The sequence below is a fragment of the Pagrus pagrus genome, assembly GCF_965226575.1.
Source record: "Pagrus pagrus genome assembly, chromosome: 12".
Lineage (NCBI taxonomy): Eukaryota > Metazoa > Chordata > Actinopteri > Spariformes > Sparidae > Pagrus > Pagrus pagrus.
The window spans coordinates 18,372,264-18,387,515 of NC_140196.1; the positions used below are offsets into that span (position 1 = coordinate 18,372,264).

Below are 15,252 nucleotides of genomic sequence, written 5' to 3' on the forward strand. Positions count from 1 at the left end.
TCATGTGGATCAACAGTTGTGAGGGCTGTTTGCTCGGTCAGTACTGTCAAGCAGTGTAATAACACCAAACCGAAACCCTCTGGATAAGGCGTGTTAGCTTTTCAATGTTAAACTCTTAAAGGGGCACTATGTAGTTTTGGGGAAGAAATCCAAAGTCAAATTTTTTACGACTTTACTGAGGTCATAATACAAACTCAGGAATATTTATATTTTCCATAAGTGAATAAACAAGCTGTCCTTAGAGGAAAATAAGGTCCCCAGAACACTGTTTGAAGCTAGAAAGGTGGCAGGGTCCGCCACATATACAAAGTAAAACAATAAAACATTGTGTCATCCTTTAAGGTCAGTTTGTTTATTCAGTTTATTCAGTAAAGAAAACAAAAAGAGTTTGTTTATTTAGTTTGTTTAAGCATACAAAAGTCAATCAATGGAGACATTTAGCTTCTGATTACAACTTCTTCCCAAAAACTACACAGTGAGCCTTTAACACAAAATAACTGAGACTATTTTTTGCCAAATGTATTTTTTTGGCAACTGTTTAATATTATTAATATTAATATTATGAGGAAATACTGAAGTTTAACTAGTAGTACTGAGCTTAAAACATGATAAACATGATCCTCCCATCACTCCCTGAGAACACAAATATGAAGTCAACATGAAAGTGACAACGGGTCATAAATCTTTTGTTTTGTTTTGTCCATAGGTGTCTTTTACACTGGGGGCACTGGGGACATGGCCCACCACTCTTTGAAAGGGCCGGTTTTGTTTCCATCACTTTTTAGAAACATATAACTTATTAAAAATGTTTTTAAAAAATGTTCTAAAAAATAAATTAACTACGAAATGTTAAACGACAACGCTTTGCTCTCCAGCAGCACCTGGTGCGAAATTATGACAAAATATGAACCAAGGAACTAATATGTAGCCTACAGTGCACTATAAACTAAGACTAAAGAACAATCGACAACACATGTAGGAATTTTTCATTGGATAAAGATGTGATGTCACATATCTGTATGTTACCACTTACCACAGAACTCAGTTACCAGAGTATCCACAGTGACCTTACATTATCACTGTGATAGTCCATTACAGTCCGTTCCTGTACTCTTGGAGATTCGTCATACTGTGTGAACTAAAATAAATAACTATGGCAACCTCATCACATTATATGTTTTTTAATTACATTGCTTGAACACTGTTATTTCTTCAGTTGGAACATGCAGTGTGTCAACATTCTGTCTGATTCTTAGTCAGAAATATCTCATCACACTTAATACATTTAGCATTTCAGACTTGGTTCTTTTAGACAATTTTCAATGTCATTTTCCGGCATTTTCCGTGGGTATGACTACTCTTTAGGGTAGCTTGGGGTCAGATGAACAAACATTACCAAACATTTAAAGGCACACTATGTAGTTTTGGAAAAGAAATCCAAACTCAGAAAGGTAACGTTTGCAATATCAATAATGTTCTAATACAAAATTGGAAATCATTATTTGATATACAGTATTTCCAAAACTGAATAAACAAGCTGTCCTCAGAATGAAAACATAGCAACATGTTGCAGTATACATTTGGTGAAATCAGTGTTTCAATCGAATGAGGTCAGCTGTGGCACGGCACACGTGTTGCACCCACGTGAAAGCACTTTGTTCCAGTCTTAACAACAGCAGAGTTCATCTAAAACAAGTCCTTCATCCTCAAACAGCTGGACAGACATCTGAACGTGCATCTGTGTGAGGATTGTGATAATTAACTAGTAGCATGTGTACACTGTGAGACTGTTTGTTAACCTCTGTGGCTGTACAGTATCAACATGTGGGAACAATATCCCCAAAACCACAGGCCATACTGAAGGAGTGGAGGCAGGGAGAAGATAAGAGGAAAGAAAGAAAGAAAGAAAGAAAGAAAGAAAGAAAGAAAGCAGATACAAATTTTAATCATCTTGTTTTTAGAAATAAAGACACGAGATAAAGTCTTCTGACAGTGTTAACTGTGATTCAAATTGAATTTAGAGAGAAAGTCAGTCAGTGGTTTTCTTAATTTCATTAACAAGCAACCAACCGTTTCTGTTTCAAACACGGACTCTGAATTATTGCATTGTACTGCCCTCTGCTGGTCATTTAAGGGAATACAGATAGTGATGGCATATGGCTTTTCTGAACCTGTTGATAACAGCAGTTATTTTGTCATATTCATTATTTACTGACAACTTTTGTACCATGGAAGTAATGCTTGATGAAAAGGAAGGTATTTACCCTCTGAGAAATCAGAATCTGTCATAAATATTATTATATAAAAAAAGAAAGTTGATAAATTACAGATCCATTTGAAAATAAACCCACCCAAGTCATTGTTTGTATGATGCTAAATTATTCATAGAAATTTGGAACATATGTGCATATTTCATGTGAGCTTCTCTTTGTTTCTCTTCCTTTTCCAGATGTTTATGGATACGTCACATTTTCCTGAAGCTGTGTAGTAAACAAGGATATGACCAACCCAGACAGAAAACAGATTAGATTATGGATCAACTCTTAATTTGAAAGTTTCTAAACAGGAAGAACCAACGACAAGACAGGTGAAATTAACCCAAATGCATGTTTATTGAAGTCAACAACTGAACTGGTATCTTAACAAAAAAAACAAATTAAACAAATACTGTATGAACATAACAGCCAACGGACGCCAACCCACCACGGCATGCGGCTGGGTCTCGCCTTGATGACATCATCAGCCATAGTACAAATTAACATACATGACAGCACTATTCTCATGTGATATGGATATTTATTCAAAAGGAAGACTTGTCATCCGAAATAATAATCCTAAAAAACAAAGACATCGTTTTTAGTCATCGAAATAATAACAAATTTGCGTGAATGCAACACATGTAAGAGTGTCTCCGGAGTCTGTTTGGGTCAATTAATACACACCTCACACTCATACACAAACACACATACACACACATATGTACAAATATACCATAGTCACAGACGTCATGCCTGCCGTGCATATCCAGATATGTGTGCAGATGTGTATGTACCCAAGGTGTGTGTGCAAAGTGTGTACGGGTGCGCTTGTAAGAGTATCCAGTAAAGGCAACACTATATACATGAACTTATATAAAAATGGTTGTTGAAACAATAAAATATGCAAGAAAACAAAAATTTCTAACCTTCAAGTTTTGGAAAATCTAATCAAAAAAAAAAAAAAGGAAATGATTATCGATTAAACTGAAAGTAAAACATTTAAGATTATGCACACCTTTTACAAAACATAATTTAAAAATCAATTTGTTTATACTACAAAAAATGAAAATAGATGACTGGCAGCTAGTGTGCGACTGCCTGGAGAGGAGTTGGTGAGAGTTGAGTGGTTGGGCAGGACAGCTCGGTCTGACTGAAGGGGGGAAAAAGAAAAACTGCTGTTTGCTGGCATCTGGTGACAGCTAGTCATTACTGCACTGATGCAATGAAATATGAATTAGACTGACTGCATGTCCCAATTTAACGCCATCGTACCCCGACATCGTTTTAATGAAGCGGTGGCTGGAAGAAGCAGAATGAGTCGTACTTCAGCAGCTCTCTCTGCGTTATTCCGAGGGCTGCGGTGTCGAGGAGGCACAGGCGGCTTTAAAGTGGGACACGGCCTATGTTTGCAGATCAGAGAACAGCAGGGAGGTCAGTCGGACAGACCGCCAATCTTGTCTCAGGAGAGAAGCTTGTCGGCACTCGTCATCTCCAGCACTATCTACATTTCCAACCGTTTCTCATGCAAGCTACATGCTAGCACATTAACTAAGACGAAGGACAGGACGATAAATTACAGGCAAATACAGGTCCATTAGTTTTTAAAAGACACTACACTTTGTTGAGTATGAGGCAGGTATTCATTTCTCCATTCCACAGAGCAGAACTCCACAGGGGTTAAATACAAATCAAAGGTTACTCTTCAAAGTGGACAATAAACTCTGTGAGACAGCGTATCCTCTGGTCTGCAGACATGAATACTGAAGCTGGAGAGTGTTGAGGAGCAAACGTGAGATAAACAGCGTTCTGAGTTCTTCAAAATGTTCATCTCGGGCGTTTTTAAAGTGGTCTAGTCCGACAGAATTCAAAAATCGCTGTTTAAGCCAAGTTTACTACAGTGTTATAACTCAGCCCCCCCAAGTTCCAACAGAGCTCTCTAGGAAGGAAAAAATAAAATAAAACAGCTGACCCTGCTTCAGGTCACGTTACCCTTTGTGGTATAGCTAGCTTATAGAAACACTAGCCGGGCCACTTGCGTTCGAAGCAGCTAGCTAGGTAGCAGTTAACGACAATGCGGGGAAAGGTACGAAAAGCACAATCCCTGAACGTTCCCAAAAAAGGGGTGTACAAAAACTATCACAGACATAACTGTCTACGGGTAGACTGACAACAGCAAATGGATTCTTCTCCAAAAACACTCTCGAAAAATAAAAGTGCTGCAGAGAGCCATCAGCGCACGCCAGCAAACCTAGAGGCGCTACTTCTACTGTACGTTTACATGGACTCCGGAATGAAAGAGAGACCAGCAAGGAGACATCGGACATCGATCAGAGATGGAGGGGGGGAGACGAGTGATGAGGAGAGGAGAGACTGGGTGAAGGTGGATCAGGACGCAGACTGGATGATTGATTAAAGAATGAAAAGAAATGGACGAGCGGAGCTGAGGGGGAGAAAAAAAAGAGGACATTTAAGTTCCTAAATGACTTTCTTCAGTGTAAGCGCGGCCCAGACTCCGGCTCGGCTCCCTGCCCGCCAAGCCAAACCTTGGCACGTGTGCAGTCTGGAGCGCAGAGCCTCTTAGTTAGATTGCAATCAATTTCCACGACCGGGCCAAGTGAAGCTTGCCAGTGCCAAGGCGAACTCCGAACCTTAATAAGACACCGTTCATTTATGGGAACCTTTTGCTAAGCTGACGAATGGTTCCTGCTCGCAGCAACACACACACAGAAAAAGAAACAATAACATAAAAGGTTTTCTTTTTTTTTTTTTGCCGGGAAGTTCGTCATAATGCATGTAGGCAGTCCTGTTCGGCCCCGTAGTGAAAAACAAGCAAGCATTTTCACCTCCCTGAAGCAGCGACCGTGCCAGCTTCTTAGAGGAAGTCGTGATATCACCGCTCAATGAATTTGGCGCCAGGCCGCCTCGCCAAGACGGGAAAAACGGCCGAGGCGAGCGCTGAGATCAGCGGGGGCCGAGCGGAAGGAGGACCAAAGCGTCCCACGTGCGCCGGGCAGTGACACTCTAGGAAAAACTCCAACAAACACTTTGATACCTTTCGAAGCTGCGTTCGACCGAGGTTTTGCTACAGTTTAGTGTTCGGGAGACAAAGCGGGGGGAAGATGGCGGCAGAGAAAAAGCAAATAAAAAGGATGGCGTCAAAATCAGAACACAAGTCGGAAATTGGATTTATGGACTCCTGGACTAACGAACCGACAGACACTGTAAACTGTTAACACTGACGGTAACACACCGAGACACTGAGGAGAGAAAATCTCTCATAAGTCCCGAAAAAACAAAAAAGAAAACGAGAAAAAGAAAAAAAAAAAAAAGAAGGAAAACGTTCCTCATACAAATATTTGCAGTTAAGGTTAGTTATCATCGCAACGTCATCGTCGTTGTTTTTATATTTTTTTCCCCAGATATTGATAGTTTTGACTCTGCATTTCCACGCATGTAATAAAAACAGGCAGGCTTATTTTTTTTTATTTTTTTTAGAGTATATAAGTTACTGTAATGCAGTAACAGACTGTATGAGATACAGGAGAGAGAGGAAGGAGAGAGAGAAGGTAGAGAGAGGACAGAGAGAGAGAGAGAGAGAGAGAGAGAGAGAGAGAGAGAGTATTTACAGCACACCAAACATTTTCTGTCAAGTAAAAAGAATGCTATATAATTCTATATATATATATATTTATATATGTATACTGGAGCCCCTCGGCTTGGTAGCGCAAGGCGGGAATGCTATTTTTGCATGAGTGTTGCATGTTGTGTGGTGCTGCGCTGTGGGAAAGTCGACGGCTCGTACCAGGGGCTTTGCGAGGACGCGGGAAAGAGGTTTGATGGCATAAAAAGATTAAACAGTGAGAGAGGGAGATTATGTTTGTCAGTCATAATTTGCTTTGGATGGATTTCTCCGCCACTAGGATGTTTACAGAGGGATACTGCCTTGTTAGATGGAGGGAATGATGACACAGAGCGTGAAGAGACAGAGCTGGTTGGGTTTAAATGCTGAGGGGACGGGTCGGCGCGGTGTGAGAGGTGAAGAATCAGCTCGGGATGCCGGAATGTGACTTACAATTTTGCTTTTTCGAGGCAGGCTGACAGTTAGAAACGTGATGCGTCATGTGTATAAAATGTGTTAATGTGTCTGGTTAGTAGGAGGCTCGTGTTTGTTAATCTGAGCGTCTACGAGCGTTCGAGTCCGCGTGAGAAGAGTTTTCCCCCAAAACTGACTCCTGTGTGTGTGTGTGTTTATGTGTGTGTGTGTGTCTGAGTGTGTGACTTCAGTTCGTCCGTATGTCAGTGCAAAATCTCACTTCCCTGTATCAATGCAAAGAGGGTAGTACCAGTTGCAACTCATCGCTTTATCCTGCCCACAGTTCTTTCCCTCCCTTCCCCTCCCATCATCCCTCCAACTGAGTGAAGAACTGAAGCGTCGTGAAAACAAATGGAGGTTTTTTTCCCCTTCGCTCCTCCCCTCTCCTCTACTCTTCCTCCTCCTCCTCCTCATCCGGCTCCTTCCCTCCACCGCTCCGTCCTCTGTCTAGATGAAGTACTCCTTCTTGTCCTCTGCTCCGGAGTGGCCTCCCTCTGCGTTGATGATGGCCGTGTCGGCGTCGGGGGCGTCGTCCGAGCCCTTGGCCTCGTGGGTCAGGTACGTTCCTGTGGACGGAGAGAGAGAGTAGAAAGAGTGGGGAGAGAGGGAGAGGAGAAATAAGATTGCTGAGGCAGTAAAAGCCAAACACTGGAACTGTAAAATGGCTAAAGGCCAGAAGAACAGAGTGGCAAGATGTTCCAATATGATGTCTAGATTATCACTTCAGGTGCTTTTGCTGCTTTTTTGCTTTTTTTTTTACAGTGCAGTAAAGTTTTCTTAAGGTTGTGGGGACGTGAGGAGACACAAAGTCCCGAGAAGAGATGATAAAAGAGGTTTTTATTGGTACCATACGGGATTTTCTTTGGAGAGGTTTTACGACGTTTCTTTAAGTCACTTTGCACTTGACTTCTCTGTGTGAACATTATTTGCGCTGCGGTTCCAAAGACACTGAAGAAAAACTGGGCTAAGTTTCTATTGCAAAGAGAAAGTTCTCATACCTTATTTCAATGGCTTTGTTTCAATGTATAGTTAGGACCTGCCGCCCAGTGAAAAATAAAGTACAATATGATTAAAAAAAACTGCTCAATATGCAACCTAGACTTCTAGAAAGCTTTTTCTTTTAAAACCAAATGTATCTGTTTACCGAGGCGTCTAGACATGTTTTCACCTCCAAATCAAATCAATAACTACAAGGCTGCATCCTTAGTCACCCGAGTTAAAACCTTGTGTCTTGTAAGATTTTATTCCACAGTTAATTCTCTTGCTATGATCAAAACGCAACCCTGAAACTGGACTTTATTTTGACAGTTCGACTCATCCTGGTCGTACTTTTATATCTTACGTTAAAAGTGACCGTGAAAGTGCGGAGCCATATCATGTTGGTTTTATGTTGTGTTTTTACATTTAAGCCTCATCTACTTCAGTTGTTTACGAGGCTGCTGCGACGCTGTTTTGCTGCGAAGCTCCTTAAATGTTTTGTTTTCTTCAAAACTTCGAGGGTGAGAAGATAATGGCTGACATTTTATTTTCGGGTGAGCCTATCCTTCAAATGAGTTGTCACGGACCTGACCCGGTTGTTATTACAAGATGCAGGTATGGAGCTTCAGTCATGTGATAACAGGTGGTTGTTTGCATCACGGGATTATGCCACGGCTGTGAGCGACACTACATCGTTTAACAGCAAGGCCTCAGGACAAGAAGCTGAAAGAGCAACGGAAAAAAAGTCACAGTCGACTTGGAGGGGGTTGAAGCCATTGACCAAATGCTTGTGATCAGCCAGAAAAAGATTAAGGAGGGAACCTGGTGCCAGAGAACATCTTTGAACAAACCACCTCTTAGGACCTGATCGATTTTCCATACTTGGTCAGACGTTGAAAAGCTCAGGAAAATACCAGCGATTCAAACTTTGGTAAAACCTTCCAAAGTGCAGCTTTCTTGTCATTAAATCGCAGGCGCACATCTTGTAAGTTGTTTCATCTGTTGCTCTTGCGCTTCATTGGTGAGAATTTCTGCATTTACTCTCACACGATGGCAGCGAGTTCTCATGTACTACACTCTTTGGCCCGTTGACTCGTACACATGCAGTCCCCAGACGGCGAGGGGCTTCACACACTAACACCCCCAGATCGCTCTCCACTCCGCACAGGTGCTTTAACCAAGCAGAGGGAGTCACTAACGCAGCCACACGGACATGATCCCTCACAGACCTGGCATCTGTGAACACTGGCTACCAGGCAACTGTGTTCAATATCCTGAAAACCAGCTGGAGGCACCGGAGCTGGAGATTGAATCTGGCGTGCTGTGGTGGTGGGCAAGTGTTTATCAACTGCACCACCTGGGTGCTGAAACGTCTTTAGTACCCTTTCAGTGTCACCTGGATTTGCTTTGTTCTATGTGCCAAAAAGTTGTTTTGACACCTGAATAAGAGTGTAAAGAGAGAAAAAGTGACACTGTTTTGTTGTCTCCCACTCGCAGAGCACACGAGCAACAGAGTAAATAACTAACATCAGGCCTGGAAGCTAGTACACTTCTACCACGCTCACTTTAAATCCCATATTTGACCATATAATGGAAAATATGCTGCTGAAACATTGCTGACGTCAGGAAATCTAATCTCACAGGAAGTTGTGCGAGCCAAAATATATTAAGAAGCAATGAATAAACATTCGCTTCTTGTCATTCATTAATTTTCTGATTCTGCTTTGACAGTCATATAGCTGAGGCTTATGCTTAGCATCCATATTTAGGTATACAAGTGCATTTCTGTGTTCCTCTGCATTTGTAAGCATATGCATGTTTGTGCTGTACGTGTGAGATCCTGTCCTGGTGCGCATGTATCCATATTTATGCAAGCCTATCTCGCTGTGCGCTCATCACGCATGCATGAGCGTGTCCGCGTGTGTTCGCGTGGGTGAGCGTGTGAGCGGTTGACCTTTGTGTCTGATGAGGTATCTGCCGAGGACGATGAGGAGGCAGAGCAGGATGAAGACGATAACAGCCACCACCCCTCCGATCACGGCGTGGTCCACCCTCGGGGAGGTCGACATGGCTGTGGGGTCTTGAGAAGAGGGTTGGGGGAGGGGGAGAGGAGAGGAGAGAGGAGAGGAGGTAAGGAAGTAGGAGTCATAATAAGAGCGAGGGAAAGAGAGAATGGATGAGAAAGAAAGAAAGAAAGAAAGAAGAACAAGCGACAGAAAATGATGTAGAGAGTGAGAGAAAAGAGCAGAGAGGGAAAGACAGACAGAGATTGAGAGCGGGGGGGGGGGGAGGAGGTGGTGGTGGATGAATATTGGTGGAAACGGGAGACGGATGATGAAAGGCAGCAGAAATATAGAAAGAAAGAGGGAGAGAGAGAGAGAGAGAGAATAATGAGGAGAGTGACAGAGAGAAGGCAGAATGAAAAGAAAAGAACAGAGGAGCGGAGAGGACTTGTCAATATATAATACCCAGGCACAGCAGCAAACCTTCAGAAGACAAAGACAAGGATATGAAAAAAGCCAGGCGAAATAAATGGGGCCACCGCGTCACCCCTCCATTAAAAATTGTTCGTGACTAACATGCAACAGGGTTTTGTGCAGTTTATCAACCAAGTCCCGATCACTTGTAAGAACCTTGTGGGAGCTGATGTCAGGTGAAAACCTTGCCCCTCCAGCGCTGCTTATTTCCATATTGTCACTTAAACTGAAGGATTTTATTCTTTTCTGTGAGAAAAAATTGGAAACTCGCAATCTTGTCGAATTCAATTTCATACTTTGATTAAAGCAACATTATGTAACTTTTTTGCTTTGAAATAAGAGCTTCAGAATCATTCTGATGGAACGGTCTTGTAACAGGTTGTAACAATCTGCGCCCCATCACACGTTTACTTCAGCATACAAGTTTTCATCACATAACACTGTTATGATGTAATGAGGTTTGTTTGTAGTTAGCTCCTACATTACATCTGACTGATTGTTACAGATTTATGAGTGGTGTTACACTCAGAAACTGTGGGGGGCGCCAAATCGCACAAAATGCATTTTTATAGTTAGTATATGACAAGTGTGCTTTCACTGTGGAAAAATACACATGTTTTTCAATCTGGAAATAAGACTTCTTTTCCTCATCTCTGAAAAGTTGCTTTTTTTTTCTTGTGAGATTGAAGTTTTTCACCCAACAGCAGATATTAGGTATTCCCCCCCTGCCCAGTTTGCCTCGCTTCAGGCACTTTTAGCTTCTTGCCCCACAGAGAAGAAAGCAATCTACGCTGAAATAATTTGCTACATCATTTATTTCGCCTGACTTTTTCAGACCAGATCAAACGCCGGGTGTCAGTTTGAAAGTCACTCAGATAGGCACAGGTCAAAAGCAGCACTTCTCATACTGAAAAGCGTATTAAGACTAAAAAAACAGATAATGGAGGGATAAAAAGGAAAGGGTGTTGCACTTGGTGAGTGTTTGAAGGGTAAAAACCAAAATGAAGGGCAAGGATTGAACCAGTCCGAGGGAGAAACAGCTAACGTACACACCCAATCAGAGAACAGGGGTGAGAGGTAAAGGCACAGCACAGCCATCGACAAGAAACGTAGACAAAACTTAAACTGAAGACGGAAGAGAGGAACACGTAACAACCAGCCAGGGCATCAAATGATGGGTGGAACGGGCAATTTTAGAGGAAAAAGTCACATTTCAGCCAGTTAGAGAAGTGAAGGGGCATGACAACAGCCAACCAGAGGCCAGGCGTAGACAGAGAACATGGAGAAGAGGGGGAGACGGGTGGTGGTGGAGACTCTGAGCACCAGTCAGAATGACACACACGCACGCACACACACGGAAAGTCGAACACACACCCCGGTTGGCCGGCGTGGAGGTGAGAGGGGCATGCTGACGAGGCGAGACTGAGAATGAGCCCATAAATCCTGCTGTCAGCATCAAAGGAAAGCAGACAAGACCCAAGAACACCTCGAAGCCTGACCCCCCCACCCCCCACTCCCTCCCAGCACCCTCTCTCTCACACACACACACAGAAAAACACACACATACACACACACACACATATAGACACAGAGAAAGCACACAAAGAGGAAGTGGAACACTGTGTAAATGACTTGTACCACTTAAGAGGTCACGCTTGTGCGTGTGTGTCTTTGTGAGATAGATGGTGTGAATGCTGCTGAGGTGAATGTGTGTTCAAGAATGCGTGCGTGCGTGTGCGTGAGCCTTTGTTTTGAACCTGTCTGCGCCTGTATGGGCAACAACAAAGCACTACGTGGGCTGGAGTATGAAATATTCATCCCTCCGCTTTAAAATGTACTTTGAAGCGTCCCCGCACTAGGTTTTTTTTTCTTTGTGACAGACAGACCGACACAGAAACGCCTACAGACAGTCAGACGGACCTACAGACTGACAGACAGACAGACGAAAAGTCAGAAACGACAGAAAGTCAGAACGACAGGTGACTGGTGGAAAAGTTATACCTGCGATGTTGTCTGCAGCATCATCAAGTGGATGAGTAGATGGATTGTTGGATGTTTAGATGGATGGATGGACGGATGAGTGGATGGATGGATGATTGTGGGAGTGTGCATTGGGGGGGATTCAGGGGACAAACAAGAAAAGAAAAAACATCAAACAGCTGTGACAAGGCCACACAAATGCCACTTTTTCCTTCATTTCTGTGTTTCTTTAAGTCTGCTCTTCCTGTCAGCTTCCAGTATGTGTTTGTGATTGCATGTGTTTGCATGCAGAACAAACTCCCAGTGTCTATGACTGACTCCCCAGTGCAAGCACAGTTTGTGTGTTGAAGGAAAAGAAACAGCAAAGTCGTAACTTGAATGGTGTTTGTTTTTCCACTCCATTACTAAGCTCCTCGCATCTCGTTTGTTTGCAAGTGTGAGTGCAAGTGTGTAACTCAGATGGTTTTACCTGTGAAAGTGTACACTCCGTTCAGCCGGACGGAAACTGAGGGAGTAAGGGTGGGGGCAGGGGAGAAGGTGGAGGAGGAGGAGGAGGGGGAGGAGGAAGGGATGGCGGTGGAAGGAGCAATGCTTGAGGAATCAGTAGGGAGTGGCAGGTCGGGGAATAGGGCGTTGGAGAGGGTGGTGGTGGAGAATTCGGGGATGGCGGTTGCAACGCCAGCCGTGGAGGAGGCGGGAGGAGGGGATTCGGAGGAGGAGGAGGAGGTGGAGACGAGGTCAGTGGCATCAGAGCCGGAGCCAGAAAAGCCGTCAGGAGGAGAGGAGGATGGGAGGGTGGAGGAGGAGGAGGAGAAGGAGGAGGAAGGGAAAGATGGATTGGTTGAAGAGCCAAGAGAGGGGGTGGTGGTGTCCAGGGAGTCTGGGTCCATGGCATCTTGGGAGGAGGAGGAGGAAGATGAGGCGGTGGAGGAGGAGGAAGATGAGGCGGAGGAGGAGGAGTGGGAATGAGCAAGCAAAGCGCAAAAATGGCCATGGATTCAACGAACGGGACACAAAAAATTTGAAGGGAGAGAAGCGCCACAACGAGCAAAAGCGGTTGGATGGCAAGCGGTGGCGGTTATGGTGGCGCGGTTGGATGAGAAAAAAAAACAACAACAAAAACAGGAGGAAAGAAACGAAAGAAAATCAGAAGAGAAAAAAGATGGAAGTACAAGCAAAAGCCACAACAAACGACAGAAATAAAAAAAAAACGTGATGAAGAAACGTAAAAGAAGAAGACAACTCTTTCTCTATATCTTCCCCACCAAACATCCCTCTTTCTGACTGTCACCTTCCCTCTTTTCACTTGTTCTTGTTACCTTGCACCTGGAGTGGGTACTCCCCCTGGTCCTGTCCGATGTCGTTCTCAGCCCGGCAGAGGTAGACGCCATTATCTGACTTGTTGAGCCTCTCGAAGCGCAAGAAAGCTCCGTCGACCTTGGCCAGCGGGGGGAGCCCTCCTTCCTTCTCCCATGTGTAAGAGGTGGGCCTGAGACAAGAGAGAGACAGATACACAGAAATGAGAGTCCTGAGTTGAACTGCACATAATTAGCAGAGTAACTAAAAGTATAAAATCAAAAGAGTGGCGACTGGCGAGGTGATGAGAGGAGTTGGGAGCTGCGACAAGAGATGCAGGAGAATGAGAAACGATGAAATGATCAAGGGCGAGGAAGGGATGGAAGAAGGAGAAATGGTTGGAAGAGAGGTTAGAGGAAAGGGGATGGAAAAAGAAAAGGTAAAAGCAGGGCAGGAGAGCAAGTGAGAACAAAGTGGAGCAGGGACTGAGGAGACAGAGTTCTCGTGGCAGACAGTTAAAGTGGGGGAAAAGAGGGAATGATGAAGTAGAAGGATGGAGAGAAGAAAGAGTGTCGCAGCTTGAAGAAGAAAGGAGATTAAAAGAGATGGAGGGAGAAGGAAGACAACAGAACAAAGATCAGCATTTCAAATCAGCCTGCGTTAAAAAATCCATTCTGCATAACAGATTGTGTATGAGAGAGATAGCGAGACGTGCCTTGATAAAAGAATCAATTATGTAAATGTGCGAGTCCTTAAGCGCTGTACAGTAATTACAATGACGGGAGTCTGAATCGGGGACAGACCTGAATGGGCTGGACTGATTAATCGCTCGTCGAAATGTGAAAAAAGCCCCAGCGACACCTAAAGGTGCAATCTGTAAATTCATGATGAAGGCCGGGAGGCTATTTGTGGCTGTACAGTAACAGTTAAAGACAGGAGCAATACATCTCTTAGGCCGAGCTCCTTCAGACCAATATTTTTTAAATCTAACTGGATGCTTCTGAGAGGCAAAACCTAAACCAACTCTATCTGTTGTTGCTGCAGGGCAAAATTCTCCAACTGAGTTATAGCTAATGAGAAACATCGTCGGCTGCTCCCTTGACACCTGCTGCTGAGCAAACACATGGGAGACTTACTAGTTTTGAATATGTGTCATTTTAGGAATATAGAAGCTAACAAGAGAAAAAAGAGCCCCATTGTTCTGTCAGCTTCCCCGAGGCAAATAAAAATGAATATTCAACCATAAAGCATTTTAAAAAAACATTTCCCCCGACCATGTTTGGCTACATCGTCTGGTTACCTGCAATAAAATGTAATCAGCTGTTGTACTACACCCCCTCCAAATGCAGGATAATAAGCAATTAACTGAACAATTAACTTCACATTTACAGGCTGTAACTCGCGTAGTGTTATTAAACATGACGCTCAAAAGTCAATCTCTGTTATACAGCAGGTAGTTTAAGTGCAGCGAGCTGATTGGTCGGGACCGCACCAATGATTTTCAACATGCATGTCCAAAATGTGTGCTGTGTTCTGGGCTGTGAGCTCCGCTTAAGAGGAGACTTTTTCACTTTGCACGCATGCGGAAGTAAACACTGCACAAAAGTCATGATACGCTTCGAGACATTCTTCAGCGCAATTATGGGAACTTTTGTGCTGCGTTTTCCTCTCACATCTATAATCATTATCACGGTAAAGAATTAGCCTTTGGGTGTTTTTGTTAAATTATTAATATGAGATTTGCTAAATTATGTTAATGTCTAAAATCTTTGTAACCCAACACTTATTTCTACAAAATGTCTCTGTCGTCTGATCTGTATCTTTACAGTTAGAGATTATTAAAGGATAAGTCTGATGTTATTTTATGCGCAAATCCCCGAGAAGACAAATGCATTACAAATGACAGATGCATCCTTTCCGACTTCAGTACACTACTTTTCTCTCCCACCGGTTCCTGCACAAGATAGACATATCTGAAGTTGTTAAAATCAATATTATTATATAATGGATGAAATGACTAATCACCTGACTCTGCAGTTCTCTCTTAACCGTTTTGATTCAGTCAGCTCTCTTCAGTCTAGTGTCAAGACGAGAAGCAGCTGATTTCAGCTAAAAACTCTGATGAACCTACTGTCACTTCCTGCCCAGGACCAAACAGCGAACAAACAAA

The 15,252-nt window shown here is 43.4% G+C and overlaps 1 protein-coding gene across 1 annotated transcript in view; it reads right to left on the reverse strand.

The window, feature by feature from the left end:
- Positions 1–2,588: 2,588 nt before the first annotated feature.
- cadm3 (cell adhesion molecule 3) overlaps positions 2,589–15,252 on the reverse strand; it is a 100,232-nt gene continuing 87,568 nt past the window's right edge. The window contains exons 8-10 of the mRNA XM_084370046.1: positions 13,106–13,275; positions 9,284–9,409; positions 2,589–6,917 (exon numbers count right to left, since the gene is read on the reverse strand). Of these exons, the coding sequence (XP_084226172.1) occupies positions 6,799–6,917; positions 9,284–9,409; positions 13,106–13,275 (415 nt within the window). The 3' untranslated portion in view covers positions 2,589–6,798. The remainder of the gene's footprint in view (positions 6,918–9,283; positions 9,410–13,105; positions 13,276–15,252) is intronic.